At 34.6% G+C, this 27,751-nt stretch overlaps 1 protein-coding gene across 1 annotated transcript in view; it reads left to right on the forward strand.

Moving 5' to 3' along the window:
* KIAA0825 (KIAA0825 ortholog) overlaps window positions 1-27,751 on the forward strand; it is a 416,652-nt gene that overhangs the window by 81,964 nt on the left and 306,937 nt on the right. Inside the window, exons 4-5 of the mRNA XM_007469758.1 lie at window positions 1,401-1,569; window positions 4,612-5,281. Coding sequence (XP_007469820.1) covers window positions 1,401-1,569; window positions 4,612-5,281 — 839 coding nt within the window. The remainder of the gene's footprint in view (window positions 1-1,400; window positions 1,570-4,611; window positions 5,282-27,751) is intronic.

Genomic DNA, 27,751 nt, shown 5'->3' on the forward strand with positions numbered 1-27,751 from the left:
GTATTGTTTTTCTTGCAAGTTCTTTGTTTTCATGAAAAGGCTCTTTGATTCTCAGATTGTATTTTTTTCAAGGTAATTTAGTTTGAATTCGCTCATGCTCAGAAGTCTCCTGAAAAATTTTCCTTAAAGTTTTACAGTGTATGTTTTATATGGAACCAATACCTTATACGAATTTCGAAGAAGAGAATTTCATATGACATCAATTTTAATCATCAGAGCTTGGTTTCCAAAGCCTCCGTGTTTCTATCACATGGAATCGATAATTAATAGCAATGATATTTTCAAAACAGTAGTAACCTTTTTAGTAACAGATGTTTCTTAATACTATTAAGAGGCAAATGCATAACTTGTCAGTTTGGGGTGAAGGGATTCATCTTCAAAATAATTTTCCTGTTTATAAAGCTTTCTTGCAGTTTAGATATGCTGCCATCAGGTGGTAGTAATATGTCATATCCATGTGGCTCCACAGATGACATTATGCTTAAGGTCACCAGTTTACTCCACAAAGATTTATGATAATTAATGCACAGATTTTTAAATGAAAATTAAAATAAAATAGTACATCTTTTTAGTTTCAGAGCTAAGGATACTTTTAACGGAATTTTTTAAACATATATATATTGGAAGATGCAGTTGGGCATGTTTTCTCTGTTTATTTATTTATTTGTAAATGAAGAGTTTCATCTTATGCCTTCAAAAAATTTAGAAAATAAAGAAAAGTAAAATTAAAATCACCAAATTTCATCACCCAGGGATAATTGCTATTAACCTTTTGTTTCATTTCCTTCCAGTCTTTTTTTTTAACATGCAATCTTTAGCATGTTTTGGGTTTTTTTTTTTTGGAGTAGAGTTTGATGGCAGGAAAAGGTACTTAGCTGTAGTAACAATGTATATATAGCATGTGTCTTTTACAACTTTAAAAATTATAAGTTCTTTGTAACTTTTGTGATTTCTTAATTTTGCACTGATTGAGGTTTTCCATAATTTATATAGTCATTCACGTATTAGTATATAGCGTATGTTTCTGATTTCGGTCATCAAAAATATTTTATCTCTGTCTTCCGTCCACTGCTTGCTTATCAAGAGGATCATTATTTCATTGCATCTATACTTGATTTTTCATTTAACACAAAAGAATTTTTAATTCATCTTTGAGTAGCTAGATATGTTTCCTCTATTGCGTTGGAAATGAAACGGCCAGAAAATTTGAGCTTTCAGTTTTCAATTACAAATGAAAATATATAGTTTCTTTGTTACTATTTTCATATATGAATGTTTTATAATTTTGTAAATTGTATGCCACCGGGTACTGCATATAAACATTTCAGGATCTGTGATATTATGAGACAGAGCCATTACCTACTTCCTACCAAAATAATGTTTTCTTTTCTTTTTTATAGCATAGAACACTGCATTAAAGAAATACAGTCTGAAGTTAACAAACAATGTCCAGATGTGCAGCTACGAACAACAACTGACTGTTTTGAATGGCTAAATAATTATAATTATAATTCATCCACGTCACCATCCGTTCCCCATGGAGATATGATAAAATTTCTCAAAGCACTGGTAAAAAAAAAAAAGAAAAAAAAATAGAATCTTTGTTTTAACAGTGGAGTGGGGTGGGTGAATATGGAATACATTTCATTCAATTTCTATATGTAAATATTTATTCCATTGACAATATTAGCCCACCATATCTAGGGGTTAGGGTTTGTGTTTTGTTTCTATATCCTCAGTGGAATCCAGTGAGCTATGTGTTTTTATTTTTCACTATGATTTTTATAATAAAATGAGGTTTTACATAAATGAACATTAAACATTATAATTCCTGAGGGGTTTGTGGTGTGATGTATACCATATCAACACCACAAAATGTACTGCAATGTACCACAATTATCTATCAGAAAAGTTGGTATCTATTACATTTTGTGTCCCTTCACAACTACTCATTTTCTTGTGCTCATTACTAAGCACAATAAGATCATCATGAGTTGTATCTATTAAGTAGCCTTGTCCATTATTCCCTTCATCCCCAACCTGCAGGCATATCCCGTTCTTTTCAATCAAGGCAGCAATTTATAGGACACTGTTAATTGATGGAGAATTATTACATTGGTCATTCTTGGATACTGACCACCCTCTATGTTAGAGAGGTTTTTGTAGCCTTCAATAAGAAATGCTTATTTTATTACACCTGTATCTACAAGGGTAGCTAGCTTCCAAGAACTAGAGAAACAGCACAATTGTTAGAAAACAGGATTTCTGTAGCTACGGTTTTAATTTAATTTAGGGAAGAAAGGCACTGTTTTTGTGTAAGCATCAAACATTGACTAAGGCAGATGTGGAAAATATCTTAAGGTTGTAGATGGCTTAGGATGACAGAATCAGATGAAAATAATTTTTGGCTATTGTTATTATTGCAGATGTCTCTTTAATGTTTAGAAAGTAATAAAAGAAAGAGAAAGGAAGATTATGTGCCCTGAAGGCTTATTCTTTTAAGAAAATCCTCTCACCCATTATCTCTTGAAGGTGGAGCCTTGAAGAATAAATATGGATATAGTTATTCCTTTAATTTCTATTAAGAGCCGTGTGTAATGAATTTCATTAATATTGATATAATAATGCTTTCTCATTTAATTAAAAGCAAAAGCTTTTAATTATCTTTTAATCTGTCACACATAAGTCATTCTCTATTCACTGCAGGGCAAAGGCCGCCTTAGTTTTGCTCAAATTCATTAGACTGATAGGCCTCTTCCAGACCTAGGTGTTTTAACATAATTGATCATGTTATTTTGAGAAAAGAACCACATTATTAAAACAGATCCAGATTAAAACGACCTTGTCAAGTTTTTACATGCTGAAAGTGTCAATCTTGATAGAATTTTTTTCATACATCTATTTTTATTCCATAGAAAATTTTTATTTATTAATTATCTAACTAAATAAGAAACAGAGGTTCTCATTATGGCAGTTGTATGAAGTCATTTTCAAAATTTAAGCAATCATACTTAACACATGTCCACATGTTTTAAATCTATCATTCTTTAAATGTTTGCTTGATCAAATATTTACAGTTATTGACTGATTTAAAGAAACCCAAGTCTGAGGCACTAATATGACCAGTTTGCTCTTTAGAATTTACCATAATGCTGGAGTTCTGCACTCTATCTAAGGACATCTATTTTCCAGAAGTATCAAAAGAACTAAATAAAAAGGAAGAGAGAAAGTAGAGCTTCAGAAAAGTCAACTCACTTTTTGGTTCTCTGGAGTGTAGTAGAAAGAACATGGATGAGGAGAATGAAACCAGGCATTCATTCTTGGTTCTGTGCTTTATTGTGTGTGACATTTGGCAAGTAACTTAAACACTCTACACTTTAGTGTCCTTATCTGTAAATTGCAGTTTTAAGTATCTATGTCACAGAGTTTTCATTATGAAGAAGTCAGAGACTGTATCAAAAAGTGCTTTTTATATAATAAACTACTACATAGATATTAGGCATTGTTATTTATTACAGACAGAACATTAAATTAGAGATCATAATGCTTAGAATGACTGAGAGAGAGCCCTGGAATTTGTCTAGGAGTTGTTCATTTTTCTGAGTCACACATAATACCTTTGTCAATAGGTAATTTCCAAGCTGGCTTGATTTTATACTGCTTGAACCTTGCTTCCATTTTTAGTTTTTTTTTTTTAAATAATCAGCTTGTTGCTACTTAGAGGATATAAGCTAATTTCAGTACTACCTGAAATAGACATAATTAGGAGAGTCAGCATGTAAGGAGAATTTGTGCATATAATTCAAAGTCCAAAAACAAAGAAAATTTTTGTCTCTTTTCTATTCCTAATTACATCTACTATTGTTTCTGTCAGTTAACACAGAAAATATACAAAAATTTTTCTTATGTTTTGAGGAACAATTCTGAGAGTATTTTTTCCCATTTTGAGTTAGTTATTTCTTTGGAGAGAACTGAAATATTCTCAGATTACTTTCCAAAGTAAAATCTTTCTTAACATGACTCTCAAAAAGGAATTTAAATGAAAGTTAAAGTCTTTAAATGTATTAACTTTTATTTCTCAGGATGGCAGCTATTAGTAACCCCTAGGCACATACTATGTTTAAAGGTCTCTGTTCTCTATGTTCATTTGGGAATTTATAATAATAAGTATACTCATTCAGGCATGAAAATTATCTACTAGGTATTAATTAGGGGCATGATCTTAAATTTATTTCGTCTTAGGAGTACATTTCAGTCGATATTTTACTATAGATTTTTATTTAGAATTTTTAAGCTAAAGCTTCCATACAGCTCAGGTTATATCAGGAATGGATAACAATGAGGGCTAAAAACTATGTGTTGAGAAATCTAATTGAAAAATTAGTTCATCACCTGGACTTTACAAAATTTAACAGACCATAAAGATAATATTCTAAAATGTCTGAATAGATTAACTTTCAAAAGCAAAAATAAGTTTTTTTTGAAAACATCATAGTATTGATTCTAAATTGAAATGAATTATTATGAAATTCTGTATGATTGTAGAAATCATTTTTTCCTGCTACTCTTATAGTTAATCACATTTCTAACATTATAATTTACTTTTATTAGCAAGATTTGTTGAAGAATGAACAAAATCAAGAAGAAATGATATTGGATTTACTTTGGGACCTCTCCTGCCACAGCAGTGTTTCCTTCCCATCCATTCTAAGTGGAACATCTTTCCATTTCCTCTCTGGTACTTCTCTTCATTCTGTTGAAGATCATTCCTCTATGGATGTAAAGTCTATATGGGATGATATAAGACTACATCTTCGACGCTTCTTAGTGAGCAAATTACAAACCCATAATGAAATAAACAATTCACAGCAAAAAATATTGTTGAAAAAACAATGCATACAACAACTCTTATTTCTTTATCCAGAATCAGAAGTTACAATCAAGTACCAAAACATACAGAATAAACTGTTGACTAAACTTCTGCAGAACTGTTTTCCTTCTTACAGCAGAGAAGCAAATTTAGACATAATGGCTGATGGATACCAAGGTTCAATGCTTAAGTTATACTCAATGATAAAAGAGGATTTTAACACACTACGTGAAATTTTAGCTCCGTCCTCAACAGTGAAATTCATTAAAGAAACTTACCTGGATACTGTTACAGAAGAAATGGCAAAATTTCTTGAAAATTTTTGTGAGCTGCAGTTCAAAGAAAGTGCTGTCCGTGTGATTAAAACAAGCAAGAGCTCCAGCAGGCATAGAGGAGCAGTGCATGCTTTGGGTTAGTGATTTTTTAAATTTCTGTTTGGCTTAACTTAAACCTTTTGATATCTTTAATTTCCTTTCTTTTTTTTTTTTTTTTGAATTTTTGAATTTTATTTGTTTATTTTTATGTAGCAGTTTCTTATTAGTTATCTATTTTATACATATTAGTGTGTACATGTCAATCCCAGACCAATTCATCCCACCACCACCACCACCACCCCCCGCCACTTTCCCCCCTTGGTGTCCCTACGTTTGTTCTCTACATCTGTGTCTCGATTTCTGCCCTGCAAACTGGTTCATCTGTACCATTTTTCTAGGTTCCACATATATGCGTTAATATACGATATTTGTTTTTCTCTTTCTGACTTACTTCACTCTGTATGATAGTCTCTAGATCCATCCACATCTCTACAAATGACCCAATTTTGTTCCTTTTTATGGCTGAGTAATATTCCATTGTATATATGTACCACATCTTCTTTATCCATTTGTCTGTCGATGGGCATTTAGGTTGCTTCCATGACCTGGCTATTGTAAATAGTGCTGCAATGAACATTGGGGTGCATGTGTCTTTTTGAATTATGGTTTTCTCAGGGTATATGCCCAGTAGTGGGATTGCTTAGTCATATGGTCGTTCTATTTTTAGTTTTTTTAAGGAACCTCCATACTGTTCTCCATGGTGGCTGTATCAATCTACATTCCCACCAACAGTGCAAGAGGGTTCTCTTTTCTCCACACCCTCTCCAGTATTGATATCTTTAATTTTCTAACTTTTTTATTTGGTTAAACTTGATTACAAATTTGAAAATAAATCAGAAAATAAATGTGAAATTCTCCACTACACATTTCTCTTATGCATTTCTTTTTCTCTAAGTATAGTAATAGAAGTGTGTTCTTTCCTGTCATTTAAATTATTAAAGATATTGGAAATGTAAGTCAGAATATTACCAATATGACTTTCAGTTTGTTTTTTTTTTTTTGAAGATGTTGGGGGTAGGAGTTTATTAATTAATTAATTTATTTTTGCTCTGTTGCGTCTTCGTTTCTGTGCGAGGGCTTTCTCCAGTTGTGGCAAGCGGGGGCCACTCTTCATCGTGGTGCGCGGGCCTCTCACTATCGCGGCCTCTCTTGTTGCGGAGCACAGGCTCCAGACGCTCAGGCTCAGTAGCTGTGGCTCATGGGTGTAGTTGCTCTGCGGCATGTGGGATCCTCCCAGACCAGGGCTCGTGTCCCCTGCATTAGCAGGCAGATTCTCAACCACTGCGCCACCAGGGAAGCCCAAGACTTTCAGTTTTTTAATCACATAAATTATTGGGTGGAACTTTATATATATATATTAAAACAGAAAAGTCTAATTTTTAACCCATTGTATCTTCCAGAGCTGAAGCATTATTAAGTAAAAAGAATTGTTGAACGCTTTTTGAAATTTTTATTAATGAAAATTGGAAGTTTAAAATTGTAATATTTTAGTCAGCCAATGCCAATATGGCCCTATTATGAAATACTAATTATAAAATTCTATATTATAATTGGTTATGGAAGCATAACATTAACTACAGCTGATTTTTAAAGTTCCTCTAATGTTATTCCTATAAGAATATATATAATAAAAGAGTATTTGAAGATTCCTAATTTTATTCAAAAGATAAAAGAATCTATTATGATATAATAAATTTTTCTTGTCATCATTTTAATTTTCTACCAGTGAAGAAAAATTAAGGTAAAAAATATGATTATTTTGAAAATTATGATTACTCATGCTTTACATAGAATGCTGAGGTATGTTTCTAAATAGGTTCATAAACTATATTTTTTAATTATTTGAAAATTATCATTTGGTGAATTGCTATTTTTGAATTTATGATCATTTCATGAAAATTTCCATAGCTCACTATATTTTTACCTACCTTCCTTAATAAAATACCACAATACCAAATTTCTGTGATATATGAATATGAATATATTATATGAATATGATATATGAATTTTCAAATAATTTAATGTTTTGTCTTAGAATTTTTATTTTCTTCCAGAAGCTGTGTCACATCACAGAGCAGAGATGCATCAGCCAAGTTTAGGTTACAGCAGAATACAAAATCAGTTAATTTAGGAACATTACAATTTTGCTCAAAGTAAATAGATTTTCATTTTAATTATTACATAAATTTTAAATGCATTTTCATAAGTGTACTTATTTTCTGTAATTTTTATGTCCTCTCAAAAAGTTTATGCTTACTTGTAAAGTACTTTCAACATGAAAGTTTTATATGTGCTAAATATAGTTTAGTTTATACCAGAAGAAAAGATCCATATGGTTAAAAATATGTGTAAGTTGCTATGGAGTCTTTAGGGCTGATATTGAGGTGTTTTCCCTTTTGTGAGAGAGAACTATGTGCGTTGGCTTTTACACCAAAATTTGAAGCACTTTCCACAAGTCCAAGTGCACTGATCTTTCTCAAGTTGCTTTATCTGAACTTTGGTATAAATCACTTGTTAAACGAATGCTTTCCATGTGCCAAGCACTGTACTAAGTGCATCCCTTTCCTTATTATCCCAATTTGATAGACAAAGAAAGAAGCTTAGAAAGATTAACTTGCCTTGGGTCACTTGCACAAAGTCAGGATTCACATGTAGATCTCTATGTCTTCAAGACCCATGTTCTTAACCACCGTGCTATTGGGTCTTGTCTCAAAATGTAAAATTAAATTCTTTGTCACTTGTAAAAGAAATTTCAAACAGCACTGTTCAAGTGGGCTGCCTGAAAATCAGTTCCGTTCTGCTGTATTGAGTACTTGCCACAGGCAAGGCATTTAAGGTTTAAGGTTTCTAAGCTAGACATGGTAAAGGGAAGAAAACTGAGTAACTGCTGTTTATGCTGTGTGAGAACTCCTAAACTAACTCTTAACAAAGCAATCATATTTTCCACTAATATTTTGCCCAATGACCAAATTTTATTTATTAAGGAAATACAGTTTGAGATTAGCAAAATAATAATAATAATTTATAAATACTTAATAAAATTTATAATTTATATTCCTATTTAAATGAAATCTAGATTGGCTTGAATGGGTTGTATATTGTCTTTAGTATATGTTTACACTCACCAAGTCTTCAATTTTTTTTTTTTGGCTGCGTTGGGTCTTCATTGCTGCACGCAAGCTCTCTCTAGTTACGGTGTGCAGGGGCTACTCTTCATTGTGGTGCTCTGGCTTCTCATTGCAGTGGATTCTCTTGTTGCGGAGCATGGGCTCTAGGCACGGGAGCTTCAGTAGTTGTGGCATGCGGGCTCTAGAGGGCAGGCTCAGTAGTTGTGGTGCATGGGCTTAGTTGCTCCACAGCATGTGGGATCTTCCCGGACCAGGGCTCAAACCCGTGTCCCCTGCATTGGCAGGCGGATTCTTAACCACTGTGCCACTAGGGAAGCCCAGATCTTCGATATTTTGCCTGAAACTCTAGACATTCCTTAAGTAACAAGAGTTAGCATTTATTGGGTCAGACATTGCAACACATTATTTCATTTAATCCTTCTAACCACCCAACAAGGTAGGTACCCTTATTTATCTCTGTTATATAGTGAGAAAACTAAGGCATAGAGATATTAAGTAATTTGGTCAAGGTTACAAAGTAAAGCCAGGATATACACTCAGGTCTGTCTGACTGCAATACCCTGACTATAACTGTGCTCTACTGACTAAAAGAACAGGACGGAAATAGCTCATTCCATTAAGAACACTGTTGTGAATCCTCTGTATGCTAAATCTACTTTAGTGTTGTCACTGTTTTACTTTCCCCTAAACTATCCCACAGTCTTCTCATTCCAAGACTTCGTAATGCTTATTCTGTGATCTACTGAGATATCTTAAGCAGACCTTGTATATACACTAGTCTCTTTTTTCCAGCCTTATTGAGATATAATTGACATATCACACTGTTTAAGATGTACAACGTGTTGATTTGTACCCTTAATATTTGTACACTTAATACTTCAAAATGATTACCACCATAGTATTAACTAATATCTCCATCATGTCACATAATTACCATTACTTTTGTGTGGTGAGAACACTTAAGATTTACTTGCTTAACAACTTTCAAGTAGGTAATACATTATTATTACTATAATCACAATGCTGTGCATTAGATCCCCAGAAATTTTAAATCTTCTAACTGGAAATTTGTACCCTTTGACCAATATCTCCTCATTTCCTCCATTCCCCATCCCCTGGTAAATACCTTAATACTCTGTTTCTATGAGTTTAGTTTTTTTAGATTTCACATATAAGTGATATCTTATAGTATTTGTCTATCTCTGTCTGACTGTCTGACTTATTTCACTTAACATAATGCCATCAAAGTTCATCCATGTTGTTGCAAATTGCAGGATTTCCTTCTTTCTCATGGCTGAATTATAGTCCATTTTATCAATCTCAGTCTCCCACATTCTTTATTCATTCATTCATAAATGGGCACTTAGGATGTTTCCTTATCTTGGCTATTGTGAATAATGCTGCAACAAACATGGGGGTGCAGATATCTCCTTGATATCTTGTTTTCATTTCCTTTAGATATATTCCAGAAGTGGGATTGCTGATGGTGGTTCTATTTTTAATTTTTTGTGGAACCTCCATACTATTTTCTGCAATTGCTGTACCAGTTTGTATTCCCACCAACAGTGCACATGGGTTCCCTTTTCTCTACATCCTCACCAATGCTTGTTATCTCTTGCCTTTTTGATGATAGCCAGGTATAAGGTGATATCTCATTGTGGTTTTGGTTTGCATTTCTCTGATGATTAGTGATCTTGAGCATCTTTTCATGTACCTGTTGGCCATCTGTATGTCTTCTTTGGAAAAATGTCTATTCAGGTCCTCTGCCCATTATTTAATCGGATTTTGTTGTTGTTGTTACCGAGTTATATGAGTTCTTTATGTATTTTGTATATTGATCCCTTACTAAATATATGGTTTGCAAATATTTTCTCCCTATCATAGATTTTTTCATTTTGTTGATAGTTTCTTTTGCTGTGCACAAGTTTTTCAGTTTGATATAGTCCCATTTATTAATTTTTGCTTTTGTTGCTTATGCCTTTGGTATTATATCCAAAATATCATTGCCAAGACCAACATTAAGGAGCTTTTTCCCTATGCTTTCTCCTAGGAGTTTTATGGTTTCAGGTCTTAGGTTTAAGTCTTTTATCCATTTTGAGTTAATTTTTGTATATGTTGTAAGATACGGCTCAGTTTCATTCTTCTTCATGTGTTATCCACTTTTCCCAACACCATTTATTTAACCCTTTCCCCAATGAGTATTCTTAGTCCCCTTGTCAAATATTAGTTGACCATATATGCAAGGGTTTATTTCTGGGTTCTCAGTTCTGTTGCATTGGTCTATGTGTCTATTTTTATGTTTTGATATTTGAAGAAAATGGTGAAATAATGTTATACTGTAAATATTATAGACTTTTTGTGATTTGGTGATATATTCTCAAAAAGAATAATAATATTTTTACAGATACTCTTTTAAGTGATTAAGTCATCGAGTTACTTTTACTTTTAAAATTGTATTTTCTTTGGATGTAAGAAAAGATATTGCTACTTTTCTCAGTGCTTGAAAAAGAGGATTTTTTATGTGTAGTAAATTTTAGTTGGATAAATTCTCTGTATTTTAATATGAAACAATGCAATTAGGAGATTTCAATCATAGGATAAATGTCATGGTCCCCTGTATATCTTACTCTGAATTTTTCTTGAGGTTATTGTTAGTTTGAAAGGGAAAGACTTGAGTGTATGATACATGCCTTTGAGTATTTGGAAGGTTTCTAAAGATCTCCAGTGGGTGAGAGGTTGAAACTTGGTGGCCTCTACCCCTTCCCTCTCCCAGTTCCTTTATATTTTGTTTAAGGAAGATTGGGGGTAGGGGAAACAGAATCCCTCTGGGGATGAAAAGATCCTTTAGAGTAAAGAAGACCCTCAAGCCCAGATAAAGGCAGAATTTTGACTAAGGAGACACAGATCACAGTTGGAAAGTAGGCCAGTCAAAATCACCCTAATTTCTCTCCTACTCCTCAAGTAGCTCTGACTAGCTGAGTGATGATCTCAGGGAAATGTAAAGAAGTATATTGAGGGCAGCACGCAAAGTGTGTACAGAAAGAAGCATTTGTATGCTATTGTTACAGAAGAGACAAAGCCTCCTAGAAGGATACCACATCTCTTGACCCTATTGTGCTCCTGAGACAGAGGTGAAGATCTCCATTAGATCTCTGATGTCAATCATGCTTGTTGTTTTCTAACCCCACACTAGTAGAAGCTGGAATTTCAAGTAATACAAAACAGTAATGGGGAGAAAAATTCCTAAAAGAAAGTTATATCTTTATTCAGTTTTCACAAATTCCTTTAAAGTAATAGTACAATTTTAGGGTTTTTTGTTGTACTGTTATTGAAAATACTAATAAATGATATTGTTGATTAGCTTTTTTTCCCCACTGTTTTATCATACTTGCTATTCTTTAATGAAATACTGGTATATTCCTTGTTTACAAGTACTTGCTCTCAGAAGGTGAAAAGTACAGTTATCAGGAGTCAAGGCTGCTTGTCTTGAATCTCCTACCCTCTTGTTTTTGTGACCTTAGATAAGTCATATAACCTCTTTATATCGTTCTAATTGATAATATGAAAGGGTTATATTAGATAATATCTAAGCTTTAACTCTAAACTTATTCTGACTCTGTGACCTGGAAATCATTCCACAACCAGATTTTTTATACATAACTACAAGTTGTCAGTGGAAACTGTTACATGTATTTTCTTTGCTGACTGACAGTACAGATGTATTAGCTGGCTAAGTGTGTGGCTTTGTATGCCACTGTAACAAATACAAAAAAGTCCTTTAGATATTTATCTGTGTGATTTTTCTGCCCCAAGTGAAACTTGAAAATAACTGTATGGAAAGTGCCCACTTCCTACAGTTGCATTTTTAATGAGGATGGGAGGGTGAAGAGGGGAGTCCGTGGTTAAGCAAAAACAGGAAGTAGAGTCTCTCCTTCCAGCTGACATCTGAAGCTATTCCTAGAAATTCTTTGTTGGGCTTCCCCTTTGATCCTACAACCAACTGTTTCGTTTTGTTTTATTTTTTGTTTCAATTTTTTTTTCTAGCAGCATTTTAAATCAGATCACTGAAAATTAAAATCACAGGCAAGAACTGGAAATACAATATTATTTTGTATTGTTGATTGAAAAGAAATTCATATGCCTTTTCTCTGGCATGTATTTAAAATAGGCAAAAGGGATTTAAGACTTGTGTTTTTTCCTGGGGAAGAACCAGCTCATTTCTGCAATGCTATAGACAGTAGATATGGACTAAATACTTTTTCTCAGAAAGTGTCTCTGTATCCATACAAACCCTTCTGTAAGTAAGAACAAAATGAAAACCTCAGAATTAGGACTATAAAGCATGAAAGGGTGAGTGATCTTTTCCTAAGAGTCTGTGGGTAAGAATTTCATGAGCCATATGAAAACAATTGTACATGTTAAACTTATGTAAATAATTTTAGTATTTTTTTCAGCATGTAAAGAAAGTCAAACGTGATTTGGGTTTTGGCATAATTGATTCTAAAACCTTCCCTCCTGCAAGTTCGGTTACATGGCATGTTCAGAGCCCTATTGAGGCTTCACCTAGAATGTGCTAGGACATCCATGCCATCAGTAGAGAGAACGGGCTTGTCTTCCCTTTTTCTGAGCCTGGAGGATGTTCTCTACTCAGTCTGATTCCTTTCTGTACTGTCTGTCTCTCTATAGTAGAAGTACACAGGGTGATCCGTCAAGGTGAGGGTGAAAATTAGAACTATTTACTTTTATTTCATCCTTTATATAAGAGGCAGGACAGGACACATTTTTCATGCCATTTAAGATAATGTTTTCTGTGTTAAAAGTCATTCCCAGCCATTCTTATTCTTGAGTTTTGGTAAGGCACAAATAGCTTAGGCTCTATTTTGCACTAAAAACCTGAATAAAGTATATACCTTGCAAAGGATACTACTCAAAACATGAATTCACCAGTAATTTTTGTTAATATTTTCTCATTGATTATCTTCATTTTTCCTTGTTATCTATTTACAAATATATAAAGTTAGTTATATAATAGATAGTGTTTTTTAGGTCCTTTTAATTTGCCATGCACCATGCTAAGCACTTTATGCACTGATACACGATTTGATTCTTACAAACATCTCTGAAAATTTGGATATTATCCCTGCTTTATAGTTGCAGAAACTGAGGTTGGATAAGTTAAAGAGCTTTCCCAAAGTCCCACTGCTAGGATGTACCTCGACTAGGATTCAAATCCATTTCTGAATTATGACCAAGCCTATTCTCTTAAATACTGTCTTTCTTTCTCTTGCTAAATGAAATCCCTTGCAAGATCAGGAACCCTTTTGTAATTTGAAGAGTTATTCCCATGAGCCACAGATCCTGATTTTTGTGTTGGACTTTCTGGAATTGTAACACATATATTTATTCTCTACCTATAAAATTAAACAAACTTGGATTTTGGAAGCAACTATGATAGTAATAGAGTGCAAAGCTACATCACTGGATTTGATGCTTGGGAAATATTGGGAAAGGAAAAAAAAATTCAAGACTTTCCATCTAACACATGAAAAGGAAAATAATAATGTTAATTTTTAACTTAATATAAAAAAATATCTAGAGGAGGCTCTCATTTTATTCCTAGAGAAGCAAGTAATCTGCTTACATATAAGGCTTTTGCCAGAGTTAAGCTAAAAGTAATTAAGTTACTGAAATAGTTGAAGCAATTATTGCTAGTTTTAAGATCCTTTTTATGATTAATTAATAATAATCCCACATGTTAGCGATATGTTTTCAAGATGCTTCCACATTTTGGGGTTTTTTATTTAATTTACATTTGCTCCACCACCAGTCTGAAATTAGGCAGTGCAGAAACTCCAGTTCTTGTTTTATGGGTGACGAAAACTACAGCATTTTGGCTGATTAACAAATCAAGTTGGAGACGGAACTAAGAGTAGAAGTATCTTCCCACTATACCTCAGTGCCTCATAAGAAAATAAACGAAAAGTCTCACACTATAATTTTTTCCCTAAGGAGTTGATGGCATATTTAAATTCTTCCTACTAAAGGTGGTATCATCTGTGAAAATTATTTATTTGATTAAAAACTATGAGAAAAATGACTGGATGTGTACGAGGGGAGGGTGTACGTTACGTGGTTGGGTAGATATATAGTATCATGCATATGCACACGTATCTTTATTTACCTAAAATGTTTTTCTGCTGCATGGCTCTATTTTTCTGACCCCATTATTCACCATTAAATGTTCAGAGGCCTCTGAATCTTTGTTTTAAAGACGCTAAAGCAACAAAGTATATAAAAGATAAAGTGGATGTAGTTTAGTTTGGGTAATATTTTTGCTTCTGCAGCAACAATTAGCAAACGCTAAATTGCACTCAATTATTGACTCCTTAGAACACCTGTGTGTTCTTCCTAATGGTGGAAAGAATATTGTACTAGCCACATTCTCTAGTTATGACATTCAAAAACTAAGGACGGTAGATAAAAATGACTTACTGGTTTTTCATGAGGGGTCATAAATCAGCTTGAGATTTATATTCCTTATTAACCATTCAGTGACAGTTTTAAAAATTAAAAAGAAGATTAAAATACTGAGATTTTAAAACCCTTATTTTTTAACTTGGAAAAAGAAATTGTCTAGTTAAAAATATAAGTAACAAATTAAGAGAAGAATGAAAATAATTGTAAACAAATTTTTGAAAAGAAGTTCAGAATAAAATTATTCTAAAAGTAAACAAATTTATTTTGCAACTATTCTATATTGAACAAAGAATGTGGATGAGTAATACACATGGAAGCAGTTGTAAGCCAGAAATTCAAATTCTGTAGAAAGCGATTTGTAAGTCACTAATGCAACCTTTCTAAAACTTTTCTAACTTCTGCTTTCCCCTGCTAAAGTTACTTATGTCATTCTATGTCTTGATTTATGAACAAAGTGATAAATGTGAATGCTTAGCTCTGTTGTTTTATGTAAAAATGTTTAGAGGTTTTTGCTTTTACAGATCATGAATCCCTGAATTCTTGTTTAGCATATGGGCATTTTCCAGTAGACTATTATAACCTTGAATGTTGTTTAATTAACATATTTTTTTCTTAGGTTCTCAGAAAATGTAATATGTGACTTCTGGTTACTATGCTATCAATCAGTTATTAGTATCAAACTTGTTTTCATAAATGTTCAAGAAGAAAAGTTTAATAAGCAAAAAGACATTGGTAAGATTCCTTTAAAAATGTACTCTTGGGCTTCCCTGGTGGCGCAGTGGTTGAGAGTCCGCCTGGCGATGCAGGGGACACGGGTTCGTGCCCCGGTCTGGGAAGATCCCACGTGCCGCGGAGCGGCTGGGCCCGTGAGCCATGGCCGCTGAGCCTGCACGTCCGGAGCCTGTGCTCCACAATGGGAGGGGCCACAACAGTGAGAGGCCCGCGTACCGCAAAAAAAAGAAAAAAAAAAAAAGTACTCTTTCTAACAGAAGACTGAAAATTTTAATGGTTGTTCCTGTACCTCAACATTCTTTGTTATGAAAATCAACTCGGCAGATATACATTGTTATAACATTTTCAATTTCATTATTTATATATAAGTATGAAAATCTTTGACCATCAGTGTCACATCTATGAAGTCAAATATTTGTTATAAAACATATCTTCTGCCTCAAAGTAGCCGTCATTTAACATCTCTACCTTTATTTAGTTATTTTTTAACTGAGGGGAAATCTGTGTCTTATACACCTGGGACTGTTAAAATTCTTTGTTTAAATTGGCATTTTTCTGAGTATGGACTGATCTCTCTGCACAGGGATTTATAGAGGAGAAACTGCTGGTAGCTTTGAGAGTTAGACCAATCCCTTCCTCACATGTGGAAATAAGAAAATAATCCTTAGCTTTGGGTAAAATGTTTAAAAGTTATAATGGATTTCCAGTCAGAAGGTCTTTTGCCTCTGTCATTCTTAAAATTTAATGTCTATTCCTTTGTTTAATACATATATTTTTAGTTTGCTTCTAGTTTTACCAGAACATTCATAAGCACTTTGATTGTTGGGCTATCTAAATGGAGATCTAAAATTGCAATTGTAAGGAAGTAAAAAGTTACTTGAAATTAAGTACAGTATATTGCTTCAATCAAAAGCAAAACCTATCACTGTTTGTTTTTGCAACTTCTTTTCAACATTGAATAAAAACAGAAAACCCTGTCTATTATTTAGAAAAGTGTAGCTTACCTCATTACCTGTTTAATCTTTTTCATAATAGAATCATAGGAAGTACCGAGTTAGCAGGTAAGTGCCAGTGAGAGATGAAAATCTAATAAGGCCTTTGAAATTATGATGCCAGTGATATATGAAAAACTAAATAATTTGAAGCTTTGATATTTTTGATTGCTGTGACATGGTCATACTGAACTGATTTTAGAATATCTAGCATTATATTGTTTGTCCTCCAAGGTAAAAATTATTTTAAGTTTAAAATTCAGTATTAGCATTTCCATTAGCAAAAAGTACACAGTACTAATCATTGTAGTCATTATTGGAGTAGACACCAGGTTTGCGAAATAACCTATCCTGAAAAGAAGAGAAATACCCTCCAAATTTTATGATGCTCATTGTGAGAGAAAGTTATATTGTAAAATTGTTTTATAGTGCCTTCCTATATCTTTCTTCCAAACGGTACTGAAATCAATTATTATCATCTTTGTTAATGTTCTTTTAGTAGCACAATAAAATAGTAGTCCTTAAGCTATTTGAAGAGTGTGTACTTTTAATGGATATTTTTCTTATAATTTTTCTTAGTCATGCTTACAAAAGCCATAAAGTTCACAGTTATTGGTATATGGGTCTAGTTAGTAGAGCCTGAACCTCGAAGGGCAATGGGAAGATGCAGCAATTACAGCCTCTTTAAGATTTTATAGCTAAGATCTAATGTGAAATCAGTATGTAAAAATGAGAAAAATCCTGGTTCGACTTTATAAACAAGATATTACTGCACAGGGCTTCCCTGGTGATGCAGTGGTTGAGAGTACGCCTGCCGATACAGGGGACACGGATTCGAGCCCCGGTCCGGGAAGATCCCACATGCCGTGGAGTGGCTGGGCCCGTCAGCTATGGCCGCTGAGCCTGCGCGTCCGGAGCCTGTGCTCCGCAGCGGGAGAGGCCACAACAGTGAGAGGCCCGCGTACCGCAAAAAAAAAAAAAGATATTACTGCACAGATTTTGCTGAAGCTTTATGTTCACTGAGTCCCTCTTAAGACTTGTATTGTCTTTATAGAGCTTGAACAGTTGGCCTCAATATCTCATTATTTAGATTAAGCATATGCAAATTTGTACAAGCTCTCTGTTTATTGATAAGTGATAATCTTATGTTTTGCATTGTTTCTGTGACATACAGACAACAAAATATAAGTCCTTTATATTTCTATGAAAGGTACTGATAGGGATTAGAGTTACCGAAAAATACATACTTTCTTGACATTTATGAGTATATCTAAAACCAGAATTACTAAATACTAAATTTGGTGACGATCACTCAGTCATGCACCAATGTGTGTTTTCGTTAAATTTTAATCATGCGCCAAGGTTTCTAAGACACAAAAAGGAAACCAGAAATCAGGAGGATGTTTAAAAACATTAAATACACTGCTATGGTTTGCATCCTTGTGGTTTTTTTCCTACTATCCTGATAGTTCTTTAAGGTTCTGTCATTTTCAATCAACAGAGTACATGTGATCAGTATATCTGATAAACTTGTCAATGCCTCTTTAAAGCAGGATTCCCCAACCTATTCAATTCAGATCCCCGTGCTTCATTTCAAGTATCATCTTGATAAGACAGAGCTATGTCACAGGCATCTGTGTATAGCCAGTTCAGTCTACAACTAATTTGTGCAGGAAAAAATTAAATCAGGAGGTAAATTATTTCATGATTGCTCATTCCCAACAGAGTTGGGCATCGTTCTGAAGAAAATATCAAATAATTGGTTTCAGGCCGTGTCAGACACATGCAATTCCCTTCTCTAATGGCTGCGTGTGGTAGCACCAGGCCTCAGAGGTCAGCAAAGAACTGGAAATAGCTTAGTGCCAGGCACGGCAATAGAGAGACTGAGCACATAGGAAATGAAGTGGCAATAAGTGCAATCCATAGGGGAAATGTGCTTCACTTGGAGTTTAATATATTGGTTCAGAATCTGGCAGGAAGCCATGCAACAATTGTTTACCTTTTTTGTCAGCATCTGCATCTGTTCTGTTTTGTAAACAGCACTTAACTCTCAGTCGGTAAATGCTGAAATCAATAACAACTGTTAAGGGATTTCCTCTCCCCCCCTTTTTTTATATTCTATAATAAATGCACACTACAAACAATGTTTGCCTTAGATTAACAAGGAACAGAGATTAACAGGGTCAAAGGGATTTGGTTGGGAACATTTTATGGCTTCTTGGGTTTACAGTAATTATATCTGTGTGATTTGAATGTATTTTGTAACCTATCCAAATTAAACTGTTAAAAAAATGCTAGCAAGCAGTAATGAAGATGATTTTTTATAATTATCTTAAGTACTGTGTGTAGAAAACTGCTGGCACTGTTTGTAATAATTTAGTTCTGTGCAATATTGTGTATTACAGCTGCTATGCACAAATATTAAGTTGCCTTTTGCAGTTTAGGAAATTAGTGATTATAACCATCAGTACTAATTATTTTAAACATACAGTTATTAAAAAAAAATTACACACCACAGCGAGACATAAAAAATGTTCAATCTGTGACTAGTGCCTATAATACTAAATATGTCATTAGTAAATGCAAAAAAAAGGAAAACACTACTTGTAAGTTCACTGTCTTCAGGGACTGAGTAGATGAATGCTGTCAAATGCAGGATTGTTACAATAGTTATGGCATCACTTAAAAGTGAATATCACCAAGATCAGAGGAACACATTATTGCCAATGGGATTTATGCCTGCCTATCTCCACTCGCTACTTAAAAATTTTACTCCTTAAAATTTCCCCATACACAATTGCTTAGTTGCCTTGTTTTCACTTTAACTACTTCATATCTGATTTAAACCATACCTAATTTTTTCTTCTGTTTTTACTTATATAATAAGCATTAAATCTTAGGCTTTCCCATTAATTTTTGCCAAATGTATGACTTTTTTGAATCTTTCACTGGATTACCATATGCCACAAATAAAAATTTGGAATTATTTGATCAGGTCACCTAGTCAAGATGTCTTTTCAAAATTTTATGTCTAAGTGTTTGGTGTGAATATTTCAATTTCCTTGACAGTTATTTTGCTACTTATCTAAATTGTTTTGGCCAACATGTTTTGAAAGTTTGTTGTATGTTCTTATTAAATAGATTTAATTAGAAATAAGAATTTGGAAACTTGAACAAGAATATCTTTCATACTTTTATCAATACTGGAAAGTACTTTGGCTTCATTTTCTTCACTTCGTATTATTTGTTTATTTGGCATTCTGTCACCTGTGTAAGAAATTAATTAATATACGGTAATATACATACAACCACAAGTTATGTGTGACTGTATAATATCAATTCATTTTTATCACCTGGAATATCTAGATTTTTATTTTTCATTATCCTCAGAATCACAATCCAGATTTCATAAATTTGCACTTCACGGTGTTTATTTGAATGAAGTATAACATGTGTTTAGGCTTAGAAACTGGAGAAGAGTTGCCTTCTATAAGTGTACATTTTGTCCAGAGACAGAGAACCTACTTTGTTAATCCATCCCATTATGATATTTATATGATTCAGTAAAAATGAACTAACACTGCTGCATGCTCTGATCTATAAATATAAAGAAAAAAAATTTTTGATAGAAATTTTCATCTCCAGATTAGAATCTACCATTTAAAACCATAGATGATCTTTAGACATAATTTAGAAGTCAACTGTCACCTTTTCTAATTCCTTCCTTTATCAAGGGAAAATTGTCACATGGTTCCATATCTTTCTCTCCCTTATATTTAAAGAATATAAAAGTGACATACTTTAGCTTCTGTTGTTTGTGCTTTGTGTCTTTAACATCTACTTGATAGGAATTACTTTCTCACTTTTGCCGTTTCATGTTAAATATTTTATATCACATCCTACTCAGTTAGTATGCAAGTTTAAAAAGATTATGATTGAAATTTTCATTCCAAAGGTCAAAATGTTCAAAGTTTTATTGTTCCTAAAATAATCAAAGTGACTATCTTGCATTTATGTTAGCATTAAAGTTAACTGTCTCTAGCAGAGTTTGAAAAATTGTAGTGGTTATTATGTTCTGATGGAATACGTAAGGCACTCATGGGGGGATGGGTATTGTCTATGAATCATTAGCTACTTAAAAAAATTGATTGTTAAAGGTAGCCCTTTGTTGTATTAGATGAAGGCAATAATCATTATTCTCTAAGCAAAGGGAAAATTAAGTGCTAATTAACAAGTTATGAAGCGCACAATAGTAGTTAGAGAATAAGCAGCATTTTCCCACTGGTAGCAAATGGTATCTGGGAACACTAGAGTCAACAAATTGATTGCTGATAACTAATTGTATTTTTCAAATTCCCCAAAGTAATGTTAAATGTCATGAGGTTACTCAACACCATAGCAAAGTTTCTGTATTGAAATCTTAACTTGTAATAAAATTTGAATATTGTGCTTTTAAAATGATTATTTTAGAATTTATCCTATACATGATTATTTACTTACACGTAGTATGTTTATTTGACGTTTTCTTTTAAGAACTTGAAGTCTCTATTCAGTTATAGTTTTATTTCCTTGTTTTTTATGTAAGATAAGTCTTTGGGAAAAAAAGATATATGTGGCCTTCTTTTTTTTTTTTTTTTTTTTTTTTTTTTCTTTGCGGTACGGGGGCCTCTCACTGCTGTGGCCTCTCCAGCTGCGGAGCACAGACTCTGGACGCGCAGGCTCAGCGACCATGGCTCACGGGCCCAGCCGCTCCGCGGCATGTGGGATTTTCCAGGACCGGGGCACGAACCCGAGTCCCCTGCATCGGCAGGCGGACTCTCAACCACTGCGCCACCAGGGAAGCCAATGTGGCCTTCTTTATATTAATTTTAAAATAGTTTGATATTAGCTTTCATAGTCATCAAACAAGAATTGCTAAGTTATCTATGTTCGCAGTTTGAAGCATCTCATCTTTATTGATGTGGTAGAGTTGACATATTTTATGTTCTTAGCTATTATGCCATAACTTAGGTTTGATCTTGAAAATTGGCTTTTAAGGTATTTTAATTCAGTATCTCCATGAGATAAAGGATTGAATACTGAGATTAACTTTTTGATATCACATAGACATAATTCTGAATGTTAACTATGAGTTTTAATAAATATAAGAGAATTCTAAAAAGGCAGCCTCTGTTCATATAATTTTTGATTTCTCAGGGAAAGAACAGATTCATACTTTTGTTTTTTCAATAGTTAGAATTTATACACACTGAGATAAAATCTGGTCTCCATATTGAATCACTCACAAAAATAAGATTGCTCATCTAATATCACTTTGGAATCACTCATGCCACTTTGTGATAAAAACAAAGGGGCACAGCTGCTTCCGCAATTTATCACAAGCCTTTTGGAGCCTTCTAGCCTCCAAGTGAATTCCAAACATATAAGTCTCACTTTGACAAACAGACTCTTGGCTCTCCAAACAACTGTAAATGGCTGCTTTCCTATCCTCTTGCTTGGTATGAGTGAAAGCAAACTCAGATGATGATTAAAGAGAAGGACTTTACAACTTTCACTCCAGCTTATTGTCCATTGTCCCTCTACCCATTTGAAATGAGGACCACAGGAAAACCCTTAGCCATGTGGGAAATTCCCATTTATTGCTCAAATTTACCTATTTTCTGTTACTTGTAACCAAAAACTTTGGAGAAATACGATCTTATCAATAAATGCCTTATTTAAGTTATATTAAGGGCTCTGATAATACTCTTTTTACATAATTTGTTAAAAGCAGAATGATTCATAAGCTGATCTAATTGAGGCTCTTTCTCCCTTAGGTCCCTTTGAATTTTAGGTACATGTTTGATGATCATAATCCTTGCAGGCTAGAATCACAGGCATCTTCCACAGAATGTCCTTGCAGTGCCCTGCCACTTTGGACTAATGGTGAGGAAGTCTGGCTCTGAGATATCTAACTCCCTGGAAGATGCCGAAGGTTGCAAAAGGCAGAGTGGACTATTCCTCATTAGGAAGATACCCATATTTGCTTCTCAAGTGGCAGGGCTTTCCTACAGAACCCTTAGGAGAAATCAGAGAGGTTCTTGAATTGGTCTTCTCTAAAGACAACCAAGAAGGGGAAGAGGAATGCTTACGGCATGAGCAAGAGCTTAGAAGAGGGAATGAGCTTGTCACATAATGGAGAAGCGGTGTGGGTGCTGTGGAAGAGGTGGGGCAGAGGTGAGAGACTCCCATTAACAAGCTTAGGACAAGGTGAGAACATGCATCCTCATTCACAGGGCAGTGGGGTCTCACGAGGGACCTTCCCAGTGAAAGAAGAAAGCTTACTTCCTGCCTTCATGAGAGGGGAGGTGGGACCAGAGGAAAGGTGACTCCACAGCCAAAAGGAAGACCAGAGCATTTCTGGTCTAGATTTACATTGTGGGAATGGGAAGAAAGAGAAAAACCGAGATTTTGAAAATATATTAAAGTATTTTTACTTTTTGTTCAGTCTTTAATGTGCCTTTAAACATGTTAAAGCTATGCCAAATTATATATTTCATAAACATTTGAATCTGAAATTTTTTTCTAGGTCATATTTATAGATTTTGTGATATCAAATATTTAAGATAGGAAATAAGATGAAAATGTTTTTATTACTTAGGTAATCTTTCAGAGTAATAAATTTTCATTATTAAAAAAAATTAAAACCTCAGATATATGTTAAGGAGAAAGTTAAGAACCCATTTCCTTCCCTTAAATCCTGATTCCACAGGATCACCTCTCTTATTCTTATACATTGTTGAATATTGTAGAATTTTTTGTATGCACATATTAGAATTAACATACAAATTTGTATTTTTTAATGAGATCAGACTAGACCTACTATTCTGCAATGTGCTTTTTTCCAATTAATATTTCATGATCTTCTCCCATGTCAGTGCAATCTGTTCTGACATTCTTTTCAGTAGCACCATGATATTCCATTATATAGATGCAGCATAATTTATTTGCATATGGCTAAATTTAAATTAATCTTATTAGATTGTTGACTCACTGGACTTAGAAATGTCTTAATTTTTTCCTTCCAAAAGCAGTACATGCCCACTATTTCATAAATACACATGTAAATGTGTGTGTGTGTGTGTGTGTGTGTGTGTGTATGTAAATATTTGAAGTATATAAAGTAAAAAGTGTTAGGTCTCTTTCACCCTCTCTACCCTTAATCCTACCATCCTAAAGTGATCCCTGTTAATAGCTCGGTGTGTACCCTTCTACACTTACACACCTGCCTGTACTGTGTATGTACATTCTACAAATTCCTCTGCAAATTTTTTTTTTTAACTATGTCATGGACCTCTTTTGTATCAATTTTTTTTTTTTTTTTTTTTTTTCCGCATGTAAGTGATATGATATGGTATTTGTCTCTCTCTGACTGACTTCACTTAGTATGATAATCTTTAGGTCCATCCATGTTGCTGCAAATGACATTATTTCATTCTTTTTTATGGCTGAGTAGTATTTCATTGTATATGTGTACCACATCTTTATCCATTCGTCTTTCGATGGACATTTAGGTTGCTTCTACGTCTTGGCTATTGTAAATGGTGCTGCAGTGAAAATTGGGTCTAACCTCTTGCTTTCGTACATGGGGACGTAGAGGTGCAGGGACTAAGGAATCTTCCTGCATCGGCAGGCGGACTCTCAACCACTGCGCCACCAGGGAAGCCCTCTTTTGTATCAATATGTATGAAATACATTATTCTTTTTATAAGCTGCAAGCTACTGTATGATTATTTATTTAATTATTTAATTATTTAATTAACTAGCTTCTGTTGACAGGTGTTAGGATTTCTCCCAGTTTCCTTTCTTTGTATGCTTCTGTGTATATCTTTGAAAGCTTTGTTCCTAGAAGAGTTATTCCTGGGCCAAAGAATAAGCTAATGTAAATTTTGATGTGTAAATTCAAATTGCCCTCCAAAACCAATATAGTCAGTTGGTTTTAACTACACAAATTCAGAAGCATGAATACCTAGATTGATGCATGTTTTCATGTAGACATCAATTCATTAATTATGATTTTGTGTGTGTGTTAAAATTCCTGTGCTTGGCTGCCTCCTTCTGGATTATCAAGGCTATTGCTGTCTTGTCAGCTATCCTCTCACTGCTGCAAAAAAACAAAAAAGGCCTGGGGGTGAGGGCAGGGCACTTAATGCTCGATGCCTTATAGCTGTTAGGAGCTTTGGAGCCAGACTTGCTTTGCACTCCAGTTTTGCCACCTGGCATCTTTGTGGCCTTGGATAGGTTGCTTATCTTTTGTGAGTGTCAGTCATTTAATCTCTAAGATGGAGATGATAATAACAAGACCTACCTCATAGTGTCTAAGTATTAATATAGATATTATACATAGTGTCTGGCACAGACTAAGTGCTTTGTTATTATCATTATTTAAAACATATGTAGCAATAATCTGACAGAGTGACTTGCCATCGTATGTTAATACGGTGTTCCTAAACACCAATATATGACAAAAGGCTGCATGTTTGTTATTTTTAAATCAATTTCTCATTGAATACTTCATTTTATCTTTAAAACGCTTCATATAATGACATCTGGAAGGGCTATACTAACTTTTTTCAGTTTAGAAATGAGCAATAGTAATGAAATAAGAATTAAAATAATAGATATATCTGGATATCTCTTTTGTTTATCATCTTGACTCTGACTGTCACTATGTGTGAATGACTACCTGATCTAGATCCAGCACTGATCCCCCCCCCCCATTGTAGAGTTTAATGTCTGTTCATCAGGTCCCTCGGATATTCCACAGGCACTCCACACACAGCATGGACACACCGGGACTCCTCGTCATTCCCCTGATCTCAGTCCTCTTCCCGATCCAAGTTAATGCCACTAAGGATCACTCAAGCGGAAACTGGCTCATTCTCCCCTTCTACCCCCTCCCTCTCCATCAAAAGAATTACCAAGATTATACATTTTGCCTCACTACCTAAATATTTTCAAGTCTATCTCTCCCTCTCCATTTCTGTCATCAAGGAACAATTTAGACCTTTACCATCTCTCCTTTGGACTGTTAAAATAGTTTTGTTTCGCTTTTTAATTGGATTTCCTACCCTTATTCTTATTTTCCTCTAAAACATCTGCCAAGCACATCACTGTCAGGAATAAACCCCCAGCTACTTAGTATTAGAAAGCAAGCCTTCCTTGACCTGGCACCTGCCTCCTTCAACCTCCTCTCATGACTCTCTTTACCTCATATTTTTCACTCTCTAGTAACACTGAACTGACAGAAACCCCTGCTCATGCTCTGTTGCCTCCCATCTCCTACCCTCTTCCTCCCCTTCTTTGCCTAATTCCCATTGATCCTTTATGATGGCTCATGTGTGATTTCTTCCAGGAAGTTTTCTCTGGGCTAGAGCCCCTAATCCATGCTCCCACAGCATCTCCATATGCCTTCCTCAAAACTCTTAGCATATTCTATTAAAATATCTAATTAGGGGTCTGTCTCCCCATATGGATACTAAGCACCTCAAGGGCAAGTATTATTTATTTTCCCCAGCACCCAGTCCACTGCCTAACACGCGATAGGAGTTCAATGAATATTTTTAACCAAATCATTTTCTTGAAATAAATCAGTATCTAGAGGTATGTTGTAGTAGCCAACTAATCAACTTATTAATTGAGCCCCTACTATTTAAGAAATATTGTGCTAGGATTAATAGGAATTCCAAAAGGCATAAAGCCCTTACTTCCCATCTATATTGAGAAATCAAATATGAATGTATGAAAAGCTGCTTGGGAGTTATGCAGACAAGCAGTTGCAGAGTTCTGAGAAAGTGATTCCAGCTGGTGGGGGTCGCTTTTGACTTCTGTCCAGGATGAACAAGATGAAATGGAAGTGTGTTGGTTACAGAGTAGGCAGGATCTGGAGAGGCAGGAAGACAGTGTTCACTTCCTGGTGCTTTCCTCTAATGCAAAGTAGGGAATGTATACAGAATGTAGGGTTTATCTGGAAGGCACAACAGAAAGAAACCTGGGCCTTATTTCTCAGTCCTCCTGGCTTCTCCCATCTCATCACTCAACCCAGAGATTTCTGACAAGATGCCTTATTCTGTAGCTCAGTCCTGCCCTCTGCTACCCACCCACACCCCCAGCTCAACTCTGAAACTATCAGTAATATTTCTTTTGAGAAAAACGACTTTCCTCCAAGTAATTTTTTTTCAGAAGTTTGAAATCAATTTAAAGCCTAAATTGTATTTGGTGTCTTCAAGTGCCTTTGAAACCCACTCGGTACTCAGTAGAGCGTAGGTTCTTCTGTCTCGGTGCAGAAAGAATTCAGTGAGAGGCAGAGCGACAGGTGAGGGAAGAGTTTATTAGTATAGGACCCTTGTGAGAGATACGAGTGGGTGGACAAGGGAGTGCCGCACTAAGAGCTTAGCGGACTACAGTTTTTTAATCAAAGGAAAAGTGGGGAGAAGAGAAGACCAGCTTCTTCCTCATTCTTGAGTAGACGTCATGCTTCCATCATCAGCTCCTCCTCTACATCAGGTGGGGGGGTTTTCTTGTCCCTACCTGGTCAAACTGGGACTGTCATGGCACAATGGAAATGAGCAAAAAGGCAGTAACATATACTAAAGTGTGGTAAATCTTCTTAGGTTTCAGTGTAATGGCACCTTTCCCTATGTTTTTGTTATTAGTGTGTTCAGAGAAGCGTGTTCTAGGAATTATTAACTTACCTTACTGGTCAGGATGTGGGTCTCAGTCCACCATTGTTTTATTGTTCGGGGGCATGTCTCATGCTTCTGTTGCATGGTTCTGTGGCTAAGCAAACCTGCTTTCTTGAGCGATCATTGACTTATAGGGCTCTCGCATACTTTTTCCATTACTTATGATCCCTTACTGGGATTAACTATTTAATCACCTACTTTGTCCTTTTACTCTGTCCCTATTACCTTCAAATCTAGGAGGTGAAAAAGACTAACCTACAAAGCAATATGAGCGGAAAAAAATCTTATCATGTCAAATTAATCACGAAGTAATTTGTGTAAAACTTTAAGTATATAAGAAATTCAGAGAAGGGAGAATTTAGCATAAGAAAGAGCAAGCTAGAAACACTATTTGGACTTGAGTTTGGCCTTGAAGGGTATGTAGACCTTGTGTAGGCAGAGGTTAAGGGAAAGA

The sequence above is a fragment of the Lipotes vexillifer genome, unplaced genomic scaffold (genome assembly GCF_000442215.2).
Source record: "Lipotes vexillifer unplaced genomic scaffold, Lipotes_vexillifer_v1.1 scaffold67, whole genome shotgun sequence".
Lineage (NCBI taxonomy): Eukaryota > Metazoa > Chordata > Mammalia > Artiodactyla > Lipotidae > Lipotes > Lipotes vexillifer.